Below are 19,178 nucleotides of genomic sequence, written 5' to 3'. Positions count from 1 at the left end.
CCCTCCCTGGGAGCTGATGGGAGACCCCCAGCTCGGAGGGGGAAGGTCCCACCCGGAGCTCCTGCTCCCCATGGGTTGTCCCCAGGCCCCGGCGAGCGGAGCCGCGCAGCAGTTCCCGCTTGGGAAAACATCACCGGCGAAGCAGCGTGTGATCAGCACCCAGAACCCGACACCCCCTCACCCTCGGAGAGGGAGAAGTGCCGAGGAAAAGGGAAAAAAATGGAATAGAGAGGAGAGCAGGGAGGGAGAACCCCTTCCTGGAGAGCCGTGATGGAACCAGGGACCCCACGGGGGGCTTCGTGGAGGGTTTTGGGGTGTGGAGGTCAGGGGCGCAGCGGGAGCTCCCTGCTCCCGGCCACGGGAGCACGCAGAGTCACGCGTGTGGGGCTGAACACGTGTGCGGGCGTGGGGGTGGGCGTGGGAAGGGGGGCCAGGTCACGTTAGCGCAGGTGGGAGCGTGGCGGGGGTGCGCAGCCGCCCACGGGCAGCCATGGGTCTCCGGCGTGGGGGGCTCTTCCTCGCGCCCTTTGGCTCTGAGGGGCTGCGGGGGGCTGGCAGCAAAAAGCCGGAGGGGGTGAGGACTCCCCGGAGCATCCAGCTGCGCCGGCCCCCGCCGCAGCCCCTCGCCTCCCCGCATGGCCCCGGGGACGGCGAGTGAACCCCGCTTTTGTGTGGGAGTGGGATGGGGGGGAGATGGGCGTGGGCAGGGAGGTGTTTTGGGGACCGTCGTGTCCCCAGGGCACAGATGGCACCCGCGTTGCTTCACCCCACGTGAGGGTGCCCGGCGTGCTCTGCCCGTGCGGTGGCATGGCCAGGGTGGGTCCGGAGGCCACCTGCGCTTGGGGACCATGGCCCTGTCCCCATGGCCATGGGTGGGAATCGGGTCCCTGCCCTGCCACCAAGGCTGCAGGGTCCCCGCCGGCTGGGCCACGTGGGACGGGGAGGCTGGATGCGGGGACGAAAGGTGGGGATGAAGGTGGGAAACGGTGCAATTAATGGAAAAGCCATTAGACCTTTCTCCTCCTCCCCCTCTTCTTCCTCACTCCGCCACTCGCTGTCCTCCTCCACTTCCACCTCCTTTCTTCTCTCCCTATCTCCGCTCCTCCTTCTCTCTTTCCCCTCGAAGATTTCTCCCTATTTTTGTCTGGTTAGAGCCTTTTCTTTTCCTTTTAACCCTTCCATGACAGCCTGAAGGGGAACTCAATCCATCGCATCTGCCAAAGGCAAAGCTCTCCTGGCCAGCGGTGGGACCCCCTTCTCCTGGGGTAGCGGGGACTCCTCCTGCTCCAAAATCATCCAGAAATGGGACAAAAGCTTAGGAGACAGCTCTGCTTGGGGGGTCAGAAGGTGGGAGGGCGCAAGGGGTGGTGTGGATGGAGGAGAGGGTGCTGGGTGCCCCACAGGTGCTGCCAGGGGTGCCAGCAGCAAGGTGGGCTCAGAGGGAAACCTCTCCTCTGCAGTCTTGGACCTCCTTACTCTACTTGTATTGCCCTTTCTGTACTTTTTGTGTTAAATGCAGTGGAGATGCAACTCAGCAGCAAAAAGCCTGAGGAGGAGGAGGGCAGACCTTCCTCCTACCCCACTCTGAACCCCCTCCCCCTTTCTGCTCTGGCTTGGGCACTGCAGGGGAGCGGCAGCCCGGGGCACAGCCTTTTTTCTCTCCCTCTGGCTGTGCTTTCGGCCAAGCTGCTTGCCCCAAGGTGGGGGGGGGACCCTGGGGTCCTGCTCCCCTGGCAGCCCCAGGCCCATGGGGAAAGCTGGTGGGCAAAGGGGGGAGCAGGGAGCAGCTCCTGGCACAGCCAGCCCCCCCCCACCCCCCCGAGTGATCGGGGCTGACCCCCCAGGGAGCCCGGCTGATGGCAGGTTGGTCTGGGGACCTGGGGACCTGCCATGGTTTCTCCAGCTTCTCCTGACACACTTCTGCTCCATCTGCTCCCACCCACCCTGACCCGCCCCAGCGTGTCCCCCATCCCGCAGCCCCCCAGGCCCCGAGGGATGCCGCTGCGGGCACCAGCAGGGGCTGTACTTTTTTTTTGGGGGGGAGAAAGGCAGTTGCCAGGGCGACAGCATCCTCCTGCAACATGGAAGCCACGGTTTCCATGGCAACCCTTTTTGCCCCAATTATCCTACACTGCCACATCCTTTAATTTGCCTTTAATATTTGCTTTTTAGACTTTCCCCCCCTCCCCGCAGCAGCCAGGTGACCCCCGGGCAGCCCCTGGGGCCGGGTCCCCAGCAGGGCCCTGGTCCCCACGGGTTTGGGAAGCAGTTGCCCCGGCAACAGAAACAGGGCGTTTCTGGCAGCGGTGGTCGCCATGGGGACGGGGATGCTGACGAAGGCTTGTGAGGCTGAGAAGACAAATTGCCCTCATCATTATCTCTGGGCTTGTCAATCAAACATATTCCCTTATTTACCTCGGCGAGGAGAGAGCCCCGGGAGCACACGGAGAGGGAGGGAGCGAGAGGAGAGCTGCTTGTCCCAAACTCCGCACTGGGGAGGGAGCATTTCCAGCCCCTCGGGATGGCCACCATCACCTGCAACCGCTTCACCGAGGAGTACCAGCTCTTCGAGGAACTGGGCAAGTAAGTTGGAGACGAGGCTGGGATGCTCGGAGCTGTGTCCCGGCTGGAGAAGTGCTGGGAATGGCCGGAGCTGGGGGAAAAAGAGACGGGCACGGAGCAAACGCACCGGGGAGCGGCAGAGGGGACTCGGGTTAGGATGGGGGCTGCCAGCCCCAGCCCTGTGCGCTCCGTCCCTTCCCGAGTTCGGGTGGCTGCGGGTGGGTGCTCAGCTGGGGGCTCGGGTCACCCTGGGGGGCTGGAGCTGCCTGGGGAGGGGGCGGCTGCCCCTCTTATGGAAAAGCTGCTGCTGAAAGAGGAGGCTGCCGGCTCCCCTGGGAACTTCTCCAGCAGGGAGGAGGGTCGGGACAGCCGAGGAGGAATGCCGAGGCGACGAGCACCCCTCACATTTCTTTAGGGAATTTCTCTGCACGGATTCACCAGGATTCGGCTGGTTCCACGGGAAGCCCAGCCTGGCATCCCCAGAGAATCCTGGCGGCTCTCGGGCAGACCCGGGGTGTCTCCCACCCCTGCCCTTGTCCCAGCACCAGTGCCTGTGGGCGAGCCACAGCCCTGCCAGCCCCGGCTCTCCTGCTGGGGAGCGCTCGGCTCGGCAGGTCCGGGTGTCAGCTCTTGTGCCTGGGTCAGGGTGCGTGTGGCTGTGTATGTGCGTGCAAACAGAACCGCCCGTGCCCGGCGAGGCGATCCCGAGGGGCACCGAGCACCCAGGGGTGAGCAGGGCAGAGGGATGCTCCGCGTCTCACCGAGCGTGTGGCTGTAAAGCGGGCGCAGAAGTGAGCAGGCGTGCGCCTGTGTTTTGGTTCCTGTGGCTTTTTTTCGGAGTTGGCGTGTAAATCTGGGGCGTGCGGCCGCGTTCCCCTCGGGGCGGCTCAGCGGTGTGGTGGGGGGCTCGGGGTGCCGTGCCGGGTGGCTGGTGCCGGTGCCTCGGGTGGGCAGCTTCGCCCCTCCATGGGCACGGGCGCTCGGTCCAGCCCCGCAGCCCCGCGTCGCCCGGGCGCAGGGCAGCCTGTGCCGAAACGTGCGCCCGCGCGCGTGGGCGTGTGGAACGGGGGCGAGGGAGAAAGGAGAGGACAAAGATGGAGAAAGCAAGAGGCTGAAACAGGGGAAGACTTTGTGCCAGGCTGAGTGCTGCGAATATGCCCCAGCCAAATGGGGGGGCCAGGTTGTTGCTGCGAAGTGCAGCTCCTTGGAGGCGAGCGGACCCCCAGTCCCAGGAATACGCATGTCCATCCCCTCGGTGTTGGGATGGCTGGTGGAGAGCAGCAGATCAGGGGGCAGGTCCCTGCAGCGGGGACAGTCCCAGCCAGCATAGCGGGCAGGGGGGCAGGCACCCACTGGGGTGCTGCTGGCAAGGTGGCATTTGGGACCTGCTTTTTCCAGAGGTTTCTTGGCTTTTCTGGGCTCTGAGGCTCGGTGGTGGTGGCAGGAGGTGGGCAGGAGGTGGGCAGGCTGCTGGGTGCCCGCAGAGAAGCTGCTGGGCCCTGGCTGGGCAGACACGGCTGTGGGGATGTGGAGGAAATCTTGCAGGCCAGGAGCAGGAGGGCTCTCAGACGCGTTTGGGGTTGGATGCTTTGCTAGGTGGGCACCACCATGGCGGGCTGAGCACCCAGACCCAGGGGCTGCCCGCACCGCCTGGCACCATGTTGTAAAACCACTTTGACAGATGCTTTTTAACACATTAATGAATAAAGGAGCGAAGCTGGCACAACAGCTTGCCAGACCCCTGCCAGCATCGCACCAGCCTGGACCACCCACCCTCCCGGGGTGACGCAGGGGCAGCGCAGCTCGGGGCAGCATCCCCAGCTTGGAGCATCCCACAGCTTTCCCTTCCGCTCTGGCAGGGCAGGTACCACTGTAGCCCTGAAGCTCACCCCTACGTTAGGGGATTCACCGGGCTGGTCAAGGTGCCGTGGAGCTGGTTGGGGATTTTCCACCGGGATGGTTTCCAGCGCATCCTGGCACACTCAAAAATCAGCGGCTTCCCATGGGGAAATTTCCGCTTTGTGGGCTCGGAGAGGGAAACCAGGACGAAGCACAGCACCTCTGCTCTGCTGCAGCAGCCGCTCACGGTGGGAAGTGGCGTTCCTACCCCGGCGAGAGGCTCCCGCTGCCGGTCGGGGTGGGGGCATCTCGGCAGGGGTGAGGCAGGGTGGGCAGCATGGGTGTCCCCCACCCGGACCACCAGCGTCCCGCAGGGGCTCGGAGCAGAAATTCTCCTTCTTGAGTTTGCTGTCTCCAATGGACTGGGACTGTCTGCAGCAGGGGACATGGGGTGTCCCCAGGCCTGTCTGGCAGGAGGTGCTGGGTGCCAGGCTGCTGCGCCCAGCATGCTCCATTGCCATCTCCTTGGCTGTCACCCATCCTGACATCCAGGCTAGCCAGGGGTTGAAGATGCCACATGCCTAATGGTAGCACCATAACAGGGCAGAGGTGGGCAAGGGGGTCTGCAGAGCCTGCTCCATAGAGCACCAGCCCTGGGCGCATCCCTGCACCTCCTGGGCGTGGGGACAGCATCCACCCCGAGCGGGGGGACACGGAGCTGGGGAAAACCTGCTCCCACGGCAGCCCCGGTGAAGCTGAGCATGTGAGGAACTGCTCTGACCCCCCCCGCTTGCAGGAGGGGACTGGGGTGAGGGTGGGGGACAGCATCGGGGGGGACAGGGAGAGGATCCTGCCCACGGCCCCCCAGAGTAGGACAAACATGAAGTGCAGCTCCATCGGCACCTCCGAATCCGCCCCCGCAGCAGGTTCAGGGACAGGCTGGAGACAATTACCATGCCGAGCGGTACCATCAGCCCCTCCGCCCCTGGAGCTGCAGGAGAGGGGTTTTATTAAAAAGGAAAAAAAAAAAAAAATCTATGGAGGAACAAAAAATCCCCAGCCCACACGCTTCTCTCTAGAAAGGAGATGCGATGCCTCGGAGGAGGAGGAGGTGTTGAAGAGAGGGAGGGCAGCAGCAGCGCAGCCCGGCGCTGGCAGGGAAGGTGTGAAAAAGGGAGAAGCGGAGCATCCCGGCGGCAGAGCCCCTGCTCGGGCTGGTGGGGGCAAGGCCGTGGGGACAGGGCATGGGGGTCACGCCTGGCCCGGGGGACCAAGGGACGGGGGCTGCAAGGCTGGGACCCAGCAGTGTGAGAGCTCAGGGCTGGGGGAACAGGGCTGGCTGCTGGGCTGCGGGTCCAGCATCTCTCTGACATGGCAGCCGTCAGGGGGGTGGGACACGGACATGGACCCTGCCCGTGGTCCTGTGGGTGATATATCTGTCCAGTGCTAAAATTAAGAGATGCTGTCTCATCTGGGATGAATGGCCCATCTCCGAGCCCGCAGAGCTGGGGTCAGCCCCATCCAAAGAGGAGCACCCCAGGGAGCAAGGGACCCACACTGCTGCCCACGGCCGGGGAACAGGACATGTCTCCTCCCAGAGGGGTTTCTTGCAGTGAAACGGGGCTGAGCTCCCTGCCTGGCACCCCCTACGCTGCCCGCGCTGCCCAGTGAGCCCCCAGTGTGCGGGGGGTGCCTGCGTTCGCGGAGAAGGAGATGCTGGAGGTATACTGAGCGAAGGGGGGATTTTTCCCCCAGGCTGGGAAGATCCCACATGGGTCTGGGAGCAGTCAGGTGCAGGGAGAAGAGCCCGGCTGCTGTGAAATGCCCAGTGGGGTCAAACACCCAATGTGGGGGGTCCCAGCCAGCACAGACCCCCTGAAGGACCCGACTGGGACTGGAACAGGGCTATGGAGAGCGTGCTGTACCCCTGGGTGTCCTGCACCCGCACCCAAAGCCTCACGACACCACCACCCTCTGGGCTCACGGCGTCCTGCTTGTGCTTCACGAAGCGCAGACAGACACTGGATTTCTGTTAAAAAGGCTCAGAGGACCCCAAAAGCCACAGCTGCAGCCGGGGGTGTGAAACCCTCCGCTCTGCCGGCGCGGTGCACCCCGTCCCCGGCTTCTGCACCCCGCTTCCCGGGGCTCCCCCTTCCCCGCCGTTCGGTTTAGCTGGAATAAATGGGTGAGCAAACGGCTGTGGGACCAGGAGTGGCCAGGGGTCCCCAGCCTCCAGGGGGTCTGGGACACCTGTGTCCCCCCAACCCTGCGTCAGGTCCTGCCACGAAACCCTGCAGCGGGGTTAGGAACCTCGAGCTGGGTGGTGGGCATGGGGGCTTCCCTGCTTGCCACACTCGCTGCTGCGGGTTTTCCCGGCACTGCGAAAGCAGCACATGCGTCTTTCGGAAAAAAAAGCGGCAATTCGGGTTGCAGGGACCCACAGGAGCCCCCAGACCCCGGGCAGTGCGGGATTCCTGGCGGGATGGGGAGAGCAGCACCGCGGGGCTGGCGATGGCTCGGTCTCCCCCACCCACGGCAAGCTGGATAGCTGGATACGAAGCTTTTCTCCCCCCCTTTGCTATTAATTCCCCCCCCCCCCCCGCCTACAGGAATGCTACTAGCCGGGCTCTTCCAGCAGCCAGGATTAAATGGCAGGATGGGGAGGCTGGGAAACGCCGGGACGCCGTTCCCCGGCTCCCGCCCGGCACGTGCCGCGAGCAATGCTCTGCGCGGCGGCGCTGGGCGCGTGGGCTGCCGGCTCTGCCGGGGCCCCAGCCCCATCCCTGCGCACCCCGCCGCTCGCCTGTTCTCCCGCAGATCACATGCAAACCCAAATTGCCCATCTCCACCCGCCCCCACCAGTAAAATCAATTATCCGCCGCCGCTCGCCAGCCCGCGGCCTTTTATTCCTCGGCAGGGAGCGGGAGCGGGGTGACGGGGAGCGGGGAGAAGGTGGAGCGGGAGGTGGGATCGCTTTTGATAGTTGTTATTTTAGCGATTGGAGAGGTTTGGCAGGAAAGGGAACCTGGTACAAAGGTTGTGCTCAGCAGGGCTGCGTGCGGGCGCGCGCGTGTGCGATGCCGCAGCTCCCAGCGCCGCGCCGGCACGCTTCCAGTGCAATGAGCTGGCAGAGCTCAGGGTGGAGGGGCTTCTCTGGAGCATCCCAAGCCCCCGTGCTCCTTCCCCTGCCATGCCTCAGGAGACCCTGGCACATTGGCTCACGCGTGTGCAAGCCGCAGCGCTGTCGGTCCGTGTCCTGCTTGGCTCCAGTGGCCTTTGCTCGTGGGCTGTCCCCCCCCGTGTGACAGTTTTGCAGCTGGGGGGACCTTGCACCCCTCGCCTGCACCCGCGGCTTCGGCGATGTGCCGCTGTGGTTGCGAGGTCCGGAGCACGCGAAGACGCGGACACGGACAGAAGCGAAGCAGCCGAGCGCTGCCTGGCAGCAGCTCCCTCGGGAGCCGATCCCCCCGGCAAATCCCTGCCCCTGCTCTGCGGGGGGATGGGCAGGGCAGAGCCTGGGAGGGAGAGGAGGAAAGGCGCACGATGCCAGGGGTGTCCCAGGGAGCGTGGAGGGACGAGTCCTGCATTCACCCTCAAGTCTGCCTGTGCCTGCACCCACCATCCCCGAGGGGTGCAGGGAAGCCCACCCTCCGTGTTTCCTCCAAGCCCCTTCCCCAGCCAGCACCCGTCCCCATCCCCATCCCTGTCCCCATGCCTGTGGCTGCCCCTCGCCCCACAGCCACATCAGGGCTGAGCCGTGCCCTCGCCGGCGCCGAGCCCTTCACCTCTCCCTCCGGCTTCTTGCCTTCCCAGGGGCGCTTTCTCCATCGTCCGGAGATGCGTGAAGGTGTTGGCAGGACAGGAGTACGCAGCCAAGATCATCAACACCAAGAAGCTGTCTGCTCGAGGTGGGTGCTGGGAGTGTTGCTGGGAGGCGAGCGGGGTTTGCACAGCCGGGAATTTCTGCCCACTGGAGCGCGCCGGGATGATGCCTTTGATGTGCGGCGAGGCGGGGGGTGTTTGATGGGCAGTGGGGGGACCCCCTGACCGCACCCCATCTACGCTGGTACATGCTGCACTCCCTGATGGATGGGGGTCAAATGCACCAACGTCTCGAGGCGACATCTCGGTGGCTGCTCGCCGAATCCCGTCCGATCACGGGGACGCACCCACAGCCCGTCTGTGCCAGGGCTCTGGGGGGCTCTCGCACCCCAACCTGCCCAGGGAAGCGTAGGACCCCATTCCCCCCCCTGAGAACCCACCGCCACCCTGTATGCCGTGTTGCAGCAAAATGATGGCTGCAGCCTTGCCGCAGGTCAGGCTGCTGCCAGCCTGGGGCTGTGGGTAGCACAGTTATTTTGGGAGCATCACCTCCCCGAGAGGGCCCTGCTGACCCCCCTGTCCCCACCCTCGGGGGCTGCGGATTTCGCTACTCGTGTACCTACAGCAGTGAATCGGGAAGGTCCTTTGGGTGGGGGATTGATTTAATTTCTGTCTGGAAATGGGCCCTCACCCCTTGCTGGCATCTAATTAATCGCTCCGGTGGAGCACGCTGGCTGCTTTGCTGCTGGAAGAGATGCTGGCAGGTCTGTCCTGGCTGCCCCTCCGGGCAAGGCTGAGCCGAGCTGGCATGGAATAGCTTCAGGCAGCCCTTGACCCGAGGCAGAGACCCCTCTGTCCCAGGCAGCTGGCAGAGGAGCTGTGCTGAGGAGGATGGAGAAGGTGGGACAGCAGCTGCCGTGTCCCTGGCTCCAGCTCCTTCTGGCTGGGTGTATTAGGGAGCGCAGGATGGGTGCTGGGAGCGAGCGCCCTGCTGGGAGGGTTTAATTAACTCTCGCCCTCGATTTCTCTCCCTGATGCCGCTGCTCACCTCTGAAGGCAAAAATGAAATGCAGAAAACAGCGACAAACTCCTTTCTGACCTCAAATCAAACCAGTGCTTCACAATCTCCCTCCCGCCGCGCTGCCAAAGCGGCACAGCACTGACACCGAGCCGCCTCGTCTGCCCCCCAACACCAGCTCCTGCCCTTCTTCGAGGATGCGGACCATCCCCTTCCTCCGAGGCTGAAGGCTCCCAGCCCGGGCAGCCGGCCGGGCTCCGGGGAGGGTGTGCGGTGCCGGCCTTGGCACTCGGCTCCTGCCTGGGGCTGGTGGTGGGCTGGGCAGCAAACGCCTCTGGCTTGGCAGGGCTGCATGGAGGAGCAGATTGAGCCGCCTTCCTCCGCTCCCCCCTGCCTCCGCGCGCCCGCTCCGGCAGTTCACCCCTCTCCATCGTCTTCTCTTGAAAGCCCCCTATTTCTGCAGCGCTGGTGTGGGGGGGTGGCTCTCCCCAGGCTGGGAGCAATCCCCGAAGGGACACATCCCCACCGGGACGTGCCACCAGCTGTGTCACACGTGACGGGCAGGAGGGAAAGTGTGCAGGGAGGATTGGAGGGTCAGGAGGAAGGTGAGAAAACATCCCCACGGTCTTTCCAGACATCCTCCCGGCTGCCAACACGGGGATAGAAACTGGAGGTTTTGGAGAAATAGGTTTTGGGTCCAGGCAGCAGCTGGATTTGTGGGGCAGGACAGGGGCCGAGGCCACGGCTGGCTGTGCCCAGCAGCACTTCACTGCGGGGTGGATGTGCCATGGGGGTGGGAGGATGCTCCGACCCATGGCGGCCACCCCCAAAGCTCGGCAGGGTTCCTCTGCCGGAGGGACAACCCGCTGTCCCTCTGTCCATCTGTCCGTCTGTCCCACCGATGCGCAAAGCTCCTGCAAGCCGCATCACGGAGATTTGCGCAACCAGGGGGGTCCCCCGCCAGCCTGCAGGCTGTATCCATGTGATGCTCGGAGGAAACCACAGACCCGGAGACCCAGCCCTGGGCTCTGCCCTGCTCCCAGCCCGTCCTTGCTGGGCATTTACAGCGGGGAGTCTCCACCCGAGCAGGACCCCCGCAGCCTTGGATGGAGCAGAGGCTGCCTTCGCTCCCTGGGTGCCGGATGGCTCGTTTCAGGCAGCTTTTCCCCTTGCATCACACAGCGGAGCCCGTGGCACCCGGGAGAACGATGGCCACCCTCCCCTGGGACCTTTCCAACCGATGCTCACGCACCGGGGCGTGCCGAGGGGAGAGCCGGGGTTCCGGGGCTGCGTCCCCGGGCGCTGAGCCTCGCAGGCACCTCAGCCTCCTCCGCCCCGTGAAGGCTGGCTGGGTGTGTTGGGGTTCCTTGGGGCATCGCTGCTGGGGGCTGCCCGGGCATCCCTGCACAGGGGTCCCTGGACCCCTCACCCCGTAGGGGTAAGCACCTTTCCCAGCCCCTCCTGGTAGCCGCTGGGTCCCCGCTGCTCTCCCCTTCTGCTTCAGAGGGACCCCGTCTCTGCCCCCCTTTAAGCTCCCCGATGCGTTTTGCATTTCGCCTGGTTTTCACGGGTCTCCCACGCCCTCCCCGTGCTGTTTGCAGTTTACCGAACCCCACCAGCCTGCCCGAGCTCCCCGCCAAGCCGCCTGTGCCGGGCTTTGCCTTCACAGGCGTTTTGGTGGCGACAGATTGAGAGGGTGCAAAGAGGGGGGCAGCTGGGGGGGCACCGGCACTGCTGGGGAGCGGGAGCCGAGTCGGGTGGCTGATGGTGGGGAAGGGATGGGGCAGCCTCCAGCCCCCCCGCCAGCACCCACGCTCGCTCCTGTGCAGCCGAAGGCTCGGCTGGCAGCGGTGCGCCGGCACACGGAGCGGTGCTGGGACCCGGTCCGTTCCCGGGGTCGCATTCATCTCCCTTTGCTGTGATCTCTGTCCTCTTCTGAGCAAGCAAAGGAGCTTTACTGGACACCAGCAATGCTGGGCTTCCCTATGGGCCATTCGACTCCAGCCTGCAGATCGGGAAACTGAGGCAGACAGTGATGATCAGTGACTCACCTAAGATCACCATCAGGCAGGAGCAGGAAAGGAGGCAGAAAGCAGCTCCCTTGCTCCCCAGAGAAGTGTTTGCCACACTGGTCACACTGTCCCTCCATCCTGTCCCTGTCCTCCAGCCCACAATGGATTTCGGTTGCGAAAAGCAACAGCCTAAACCCCAACGGCTCCCTGTCACCTCGTCCCACCCTGGTGAGATTGTCCCCACTCGGGAGGATCGCTGTGGGGAGCTGAACGAGGCCACCGAGGCTGTCCCAGCCTTTGCTCCTGGATCTCAGCACAGGCTGCAAAACTCACACCAAGCCGAGCCCCGCGGTCGCTGGACGGGGGGCACCGAGCCCTGGGGAAGGCTCCAGCCCCCGCAGGGAAGGGGCTGCGTCGCCTTCGCGTCTCAGCGGTCGGAGACTCCCGGGTTTGGTTTGATGCAGAGTCAGACTCTGGGGTGTGAACCTGCGAGGTAACAGCGATAGCGCTGAGAGACGAGCAGCCCTAATTATATCCTCGCTTCCCCCGGCAGCGGGGTTCCTGCTAGCACGAAAAGCCTCCAGACAAGGCACCTCCATGCAAGGTGGCTGGGTCAGGTATAAGGAGGCAGAAAAGTGCAGAGGCAGGGAAAAAACCCAAAACTATCCAAAAATTCATTCTGGGCTCCCTCAGGGTGGAGGCTTTTTTGGCTCAGCTGAACTCGCTTTGCCCAGAGCTGCGTTGTCTCACATCCCCGAGCCTGGCAAATGCCGAGTTTGCTGCCTGCTTGGAGATGGGCACCAGAGCAAAGTGAGTTGTCAGAGCCAGGGTTTTGCGATGTAGGAGAGCAAAGACCCGGTGTGAAAAGGCTGGGGGTGGAGAGGGGGAGCAGAGCGGATAGCCCCATTTCAGCTTGAGGTCCCTTGCTGGTTGGCTCCATCTCTGACTGTTCCAATTGTACCATGCGGGGCCAGAAATGTCCTTGCTGGTAGCCTGTGCTTGGCTGAATGAGAGAAAACCAAGCAGGCGCTGCTGGCAGTGATATAACCCAGGCACCTCTGGGGTTTTTGGGAGGTGGTGGGGACTTGGTCACCAAAGAGAAGAAGAGGGGAGAGCGAGGGACCATGCATAGCCCGGGACTGCCCATGGCATTGATGCCTGGGGGCTACATCCGAGCAGGGACACCGTCCATCTGGCCCCGATGCTGAATGTGTCCCCAAACCTGTTATTCTTTGGCAAAAAACAAAAGGGCAGGTTTGCTCCTTGCCAGCTGCTCCATCCCCCCAAGGTTTCCCACGCTGGCAGCTCCTCCGAGAGAGCACGGCAGGGGCTGAGCGTGCTCTGTTCCCTTCCCCAGACCCTAACTCAGGGCCGTTGCCTCTTTCAGATCACCAGAAGCTGGAACGAGAAGCCCGGATCTGCCGCCTCCTGAAGCACCCCAACATCGGTAAGCGCACCCCGCTCCCCTCCGCGTGCCAGGCGGAGAGACGGGCAAACCTGCTGGTGCTCGGTGCCTGGCTCTGCTGCCCGCCTGCCCTCCCGTGCCCCCGCCGCGGCTGGGGGTCCCCAGCAATGATTGAGCATGGGCTGTTTGTCCTTCCCTCACGCTCCGGCCACCAGCCCGGAGATGGAGAAGGGGCTCAGTGGCAGCCTGCCCTGTTGATCTGCAGAGCCATCCCTCCTCTTCCTCACAGGAGGCAGCGTCTTCAAATGGGGTCATGAGAAGAAAGGCCTCCACCGAGCGTGGGGGATTAAAGTAGGTCCTACCTAACCCATTTGGCCATAGCTCCCTCAGGGAGAAGCGGGGCCCCAGTAGGCTGCAAGGGACTATTTTTACTCCTCTCCCCCCTCCTCGGGTGCTGTATTCCTCTGCATGCTCCAAAAAGCGGCTGCAGCTCGGAGCAGCAGCAGCAGCGCGGGGCGTGTAGGAGGAGCGATGGCGGGGGGAAGCGAAGACTTTCCCACCGACCGTCCATCTGAGAGTAGCCTCCTTCGGAAAAGCTGTTTCAGGAAAACTCCTGAGCCCCTGCAAAAGACAAAAATAAACCATAAGGGGAGAGAGAGAGAGAGAGGAGGGGAGAAAACTGCAGTAAAAAAATCCCAAACCCCAGCCCTGAGAGTGATGCTGATGCAGGCTGTCGGTCCCCAGGGATGGTCCGGGAGCAGGAGCACAGTGCCCAGTGCTGTGGCTCTGGGGATGAACCCCCTCTCCCTTCCACGGCACTCTGGGATGTGCTGACCCTAGTGGGATCCTGCAGCTTTTGAGAAAGCGTTTGGGGGTAGGACAGGAGCTCTGCAGCCCTTGCATCCAGCAGCTGGGAGGTTTCCCCTTTGGCTGAGCTGGTCCTCTCGCTGCTCCCGGCGGCCTGGATCCCGCTGCAGCAGATCTGGGGAGCCAGATCCCGGCCGCTGGGACCAGCCATGCGGCTCCCAGCCCATAAATAATTCATTTGGAAAAAGCCTGTCCGCTTCCATCTGTCTCAAGCACACAGTGGCATGGCAGGTCTCCACTGCATTGCCGGGGCACCAGATCCCACAGGATCCAGCCACCATCCCTCCCCCTGGCCCTGCTCCGGCTCCGACGGGACCGATGCCCCACACAGGAGCTGCCCTGCTGGGGTCCTGGTCCGAGCAGCAGCCGAGGCCTTTCCTCTGCACTAAAATACACCCGGGGATTGCAGACACCTGAAGGAAACGCCCTGCAATACCAAAAAATGCTAAAAATGGAGGAACCCACCCTGGGACGACCTGCAGGATGGTAGCTGGGCCATGCAGCTGGAGCATTCTGGGCTCCCAGCCCGGCCCCAGCTTTTCCCTATCACTGTCTTCCTCACTTTACTCTTCGTCACCTGCCCATGGGGCTGGTGTGGTCTCTGGGGACAGAAACACCTTGTCCTGTGGTTCAGCCCCCTTGTGCCTTCTCCCCCATCCCTGCAACACATCTTGCTGTTTGGCCGTGACCTGCAGAGATGGCAGGCTTCAAGCAACCCTGCTGCACAGGGCTGGAAGGGGTTAATGGCATGAAATCCTAACAAGCCCCATCTCAGCTGCTATTTATACCCAGGAGGTTCTTCTCCACTCCCCCACCCCACACCCTCACCCCCCACTGCTCCTGCTGCCTGGAAACTTGGGCTTGCAGCTTCACTTGCTTGCAGCACAAGCCAGCTAATTACCCACCCAGGAGCTGGAACGAGCTCTGCTGCTGCAGATCAGCCCTAACGAGAGGAAGAGGAGCCATGGCTGCCACAGGCATGGGGATGGTGCGACAGAAAACCCCTCTCCATCCCTCCCTGGGAGAAGCATTCTGGCTGCTGAGGGGCTTTGCTGGCCCCTCACTCGTTTCCCTCAGCGAGGTGGGTCCCCGCCGTCTCCCATGGGAATGCGGTGCTGCGGTTCTGGAGGAACCAACCTGTGCTTTGCACTGTGCCAGCCGGAGACGCTTGTGTAGAAAGTCATGCACGGGTGGTCGAGGGCAGGTCCGGGTCCCCACGACCTCGCAGCACATCCATGGCAACGTATGAGGGAGAGCTGCCCTTTCCCAAAGTTGTGTGTCCGTGCAGGGAACTCTTGCTTTATTGGGGAAACTTTGGTTGCCCCCAGCCCTGGGGTTTTAACTCTGGGTGCCGATCATCTTCTGACCCTTAGTCCCAAAGCTGTGTCCTGCTCCTGCCTCGGCTCTCGGCACCGAGCTGGTTTGGCCAGCGTGGCTCTTTCTGACTACGGTCAGCAACAGATACTTACAGGCTCAGGCTATATTTAGAGTGGCTGCTCCTTCTTATACCTTCTTGATTGCTGGCAGCCACAGGCGCTGGGACTTCCCCAAGCAGGGGACGTATCCAGACCATCTGCTTATAGTTAGGCTGGCCCTATCCGCACCGAACTGGCCTAATCCCCCTTTGAACGCTTTGGATTCTGCGGGATCCCAGGCACCATACACCCGATCCCTCTCGGGCGAGATGAAACGGGAGGCAATGTGTTTCTTCCAGCAGAGGAAGGCAGAAAAGTTGGGATTATGTGTCAGAGAAAAACAGGGAGCAGTTACTGGTGTTGGATAGCAGGAGAGTCTATGGAGACTGGCAGTGGGGAAGGATAACCAGGGAGTAAGATGAGAAAATTGTGTCAGTAGACAAGACCATGAGAGACACCAAGAGGAAAGATGCTGTCTGGCTCCGCAGACCCGCTCTGCCCCATCCCCTGGCCGGGGTGAGGCGATGCCGCTGTCAGCTTGCTCTTGGCAGTGGCTGGATCTGCCTGCTGAGCTTGGAGGGAGGGTAGGACCAGCAAAGTGGTATTTGCTGGCCTGGGAGATAAGAGCGATGCAGCCCAGCATCTGCGCTCGGCGGCGGGGCTTGCTGTCTCCCCCGGCTCAGACTCGAGCCTGGAGCATGTTTCCATAGAGGACTCAGATGATTTAGCTGTGGTGAAGTGGGCTAGGAGCAAAAATTCCCACAAAATCATTCACCTGAACGTCTGGTTTTCCTCCTTGGTTTCCGAAGATCTCAAAGACGTTCAAAATTTTGTCAGGCTGAAACCAGATTAACAGAGAGGAAGGGTTAAATATTTACAGCTTCAAGGAGACCAGAACAAAATGAGGTGGGGGGCAGAGGACACTGTCCCAGTCTCTATTTATACGTCCTACCTATTTCTGTGCCTGTCCCCTCGCTGCACATCTGCCCGCTGAGCTGTGAGCGGGGATCTAAGCCTGAAAAACCAGAAGCTGGCTGGAGGATGGCAGGTTAGCACCCGGCTGTACCTGGCCAGGCGTGCCCGAGGGGAGAGGGGACCCCTCGGCGTGATGATCGGGGCGAGGAGCCAGCCGGGAGAGCGCTTCCTCCGAAGGAAACTCATCCCGCTGTGATCCTTGGATATCCCCAACTTGAGACGTCCCAAGGAGAAAAGAAAGGTCGTGAGCAGAAAATAAAAAAGCCCCGTCGGTGCCAGAGCTGGCAGCCCAGCGCCCTGGCTGAACTCCCCCTGCGCCCGGGCACCTCTCCCGACGGGGCAGAGGGCTGGGGCACCCGTGCCTGCAGCCTGCCCAGCGCCCAAGATAGCCCGGCAGCTGCCCGGGACCTCGGCCAGGAGCCAGCCCCGGGCAGCCCCTGATTTGGATGTGACCTTTGAGCCTTGCGCTGCTGCCCGAGGCTGAGGCCAGGGCTGAGGTCCCCCACTGAGCGGGGAGCCCCCCCACCCAGGCAGCAGCAATAGCAAGAGGAGGAGGGAGGAGGAATGACCCCCCCTCTGCCCTTCCCCGGCTCCTCTTTGTGCCCAAAGGGGAGCCAAGGCGTTCCCGGGGAGCGGGTGGGAGCCGGGCGTACCCCGTAACCCTTCTGTCTCTGCCGCAGTGAGGCTCCACGACAGCATCTCCGAAGAGGGCCACCACTACCTGATATTTGACCTGTGAGTAATGGTTCAACACATCTCTTAATCCCCTGGCAGCTGCGTGCTTCCACCCTGGGGCGATGCACCCTGCAGCCCCGCAGCCCCCCCTGAGCTTGCCCCCGTCCTCTACCTCACCCGAGCCTTTTTTGGGCAGGGTTTGGACCAAACACGGGTCCCTCAAGCCAGGCAGAAGGCAGGTCCTTGCCCTGCACCCCCCCTGCTCCCCCCGTGTGTGGTGCAGCGGCATTTCGGGGGGGTTTGCCAGGGCTGAGAGGGCTGTAAATCAGTCCAGCTCCCTTGCCTGCTGCACTGAGACGGCCAAGCGTGACCCCCCTCCCTGTTTTCTCGCAGGGTCACCGGCGGGGAGCTGTTTGAGGACATCGTGGCCAGGGAGTACTACAGCGAAGCGGATGCCAGGTGAGCACGGACACATGCCGGGCCCTGGAGGGGACAGAAGTTGTCCCCTTCTCCCATGAGCTCCCTCCCAGCGTCCTACGCATGTGGTTTTCTGCAGCATGAGCTCCTTCCATGCTGGGAGGTGTTTTACAGCACATACTCATAAACCAGATGTGTAGTACAAAAAAAAACCCAACTCTTTTTAACTCACTCAGCTCCTGTGCCAAGAAGTGTGTGTGTGACCACAGGGCTGGTCCCCCCCTCACCAGGCAGCTGCCAGCCACCGCCTGCAGCATCCTCCTTCCCCCGGGCTGGTGGCATAGCCCACATCTGACCTCCCTGCAGAGGAGCAAGGCATCGGGGCTCCCGGGGCAGGGGACAGCGGGGGGTCCCCAGGCTGGGGACAGGGGACAGTAGGGGTCCCTGGGCTGGCAGGGAGGAAGCCCAGCATCAGGCTGGTGGCCCAGCCAGGAGCGTGGCAGGGCAGACACCCAGCAGTCCTCACCCTTTCCCCTTGCAGCTGCATTACAGTCCTTTGCAAGCATTTCTCCAGCATTTACCACTTGAAAGCACTAAGGAGGAGCAGTCAAGACTGGGTGGGAGGATGTGCTGGAGCTCCACTCCCTCCCATACTCCTGCTGGCACTTTCCAGGTACCCTGCAGCAGAGGCAGGGGCCTGGGTACCATTTCAGCCACCCCTTTGGTCCTTGCAGCTCGGCCAAGACCAGCATTAGCCTCATTTTATTGAGGGGACAAGATCTGGCCCTCTCCAGTCTCCAGGTATCACTGTGCCTCTTGGCTTTGCTGCAGTGAGTGAGGCATAGCCCATACAAATGTCCAAGGGGATGGTAAGCTCCACGCTACCTCTGTCTGCATGGAAGTATCACTTATTTCTAGGCAGAAAGCGATCTCATTAAATGGGCTCCTTGCACTGGATCCACTTACAGCCCATACACTTATTAGTGTCGTACAAATAAAATAAAATACATGTAAATGAAGACCTTCTGCCTTGCACGCAGCTGTTTTGGAGCAGAAGTGATCATCGCCTCAGTCCTTTTCCCTTCCTCTCGCACGCATGCAGCAGAGCTGGGGTTTAATGAACTACATTTAAAGCGAACAGACGCAGCGAGAGCCACCCGCGTCAGAGGAGGCCAGGGAAATGGGGCCCAAGCGAGGGCTGGCGCTACGTCTGAGGAGCACATCGGCTCTGCCTGGGTCTGGAGACCCAATCCGGGCTGGCATTGCGTCTCCACCAGCTCCCTGGTGTTGCTTCTGCAGGGACCCCATGGGCTCCACTGTAACCTCCGTGCTCCTGCTCACTGCAGCTGGGTGACCAGTAGCTCTGGTGGGGTCTTACTGGGTGCCAACTGCTCTCCATGGGTGTGTGGCTTTTGGTGGATGGGGACATGAGCCGTGCTGTGGGGCTGCTGGTGGGAAGCATGATGGGAAGAGGGATGGTGGGGTGAAATGCAGCCAGGTAGAAGCATCTAAGGAAATTCTGCCTTGATGGAAACTTCTACAAGCTTTCTCCTGTCTCCCGCAGCCACTGCATCCAGCAGATCCTGGAGGCCGTCCTGCACTGCCACCAGATGGGGGTGGTCCACCGGGATCTGAAGGTAGGAGCAGCAGGGGAAGGGCCTGTGGGAGGATGTGGGGACCCCATCTGCGATTCAAAACCCTGTGGAGCAATGCCTAGGGTCCTCCAGGGCAGCTGAATCACAGCAGGGAAGAATGCCATGTAGGAGCTTCTGGAAAGCTACAGAGTGAAGATCAGCTCTGGAGTGAAACAACACATGGTAGAGGGGGTAGGGAGGTCCTTGTAGTCCATGGTCCTCTAAGGGTCTGTGGACATCGTGACACACAGCAGGATTAACTGGTCAGGGAACACATCCAGAGCCCTGACCTTCCTCCGTCTGGTGCTGGGAAGACCCCCCATGACAGCAGAGCCCCCGAGGGGCTTTCACTCCTCTCCAACCCTCATCTCCTCCTGCAGCCCGAGAACCTGCTGCTGGCATCCAAGCTGAAGGGTGCCGCCGTCAAGTTGGCTGACTTCGGCCTTGCCATCGAGGTGGAGGGGGACCAGCAAGCGTGGTTTGGTGAGTAGGACTGGACCGAGGTGGGCATCCTCCAGCCCTCGCTGGCATGTTTGG

The 19,178-nt window shown here is 62.4% G+C and overlaps 1 protein-coding gene across 4 annotated transcripts in view; it reads left to right on the top strand.

Annotated features, from left to right (window-relative positions):
* Positions 1 to 2,370: 2,370 nt before the first annotated feature.
* The window catches only part of CAMK2A (calcium/calmodulin dependent protein kinase II alpha), a 36,267-nt gene continuing 19,459 nt past the window's right edge, over positions 2,371 to 19,178 (top strand). For 2 of the 4 annotated variants that reach the window (XM_075441836.1, XM_075441838.1), the window contains exons 1-7: positions 2,399 to 2,583; positions 8,215 to 8,309; positions 12,641 to 12,700; positions 16,596 to 16,650; positions 16,984 to 17,049; positions 18,572 to 18,644; positions 19,022 to 19,124. In XM_075441836.1, the coding sequence (XP_075297951.1) occupies positions 2,522 to 2,583; positions 8,215 to 8,309; positions 12,641 to 12,700; positions 16,596 to 16,650; positions 16,984 to 17,049; positions 18,572 to 18,644; positions 19,022 to 19,124 (514 nt within the window). In that variant the 5' untranslated portion in view covers positions 2,399 to 2,521. Of the gene's footprint in view, positions 2,584 to 8,214; positions 8,310 to 12,640; positions 12,701 to 16,595; positions 16,651 to 16,983; positions 17,050 to 18,571; positions 18,645 to 19,021; positions 19,125 to 19,178 lie in introns of all 4 variants that reach the window. The other 2 variants (XM_075441839.1, XM_075441837.1) reach the window with 2 other exon arrangements.

Source organism: Opisthocomus hoazin, chromosome 22, assembly GCF_030867145.1.
Source record: "Opisthocomus hoazin isolate bOpiHoa1 chromosome 22, bOpiHoa1.hap1, whole genome shotgun sequence".
Classification (NCBI taxonomy): Eukaryota; Metazoa; Chordata; class Aves; order Opisthocomiformes; family Opisthocomidae; genus Opisthocomus; species Opisthocomus hoazin.
This window is presented reverse-complemented; position numbering and strand designations above follow the sequence as displayed.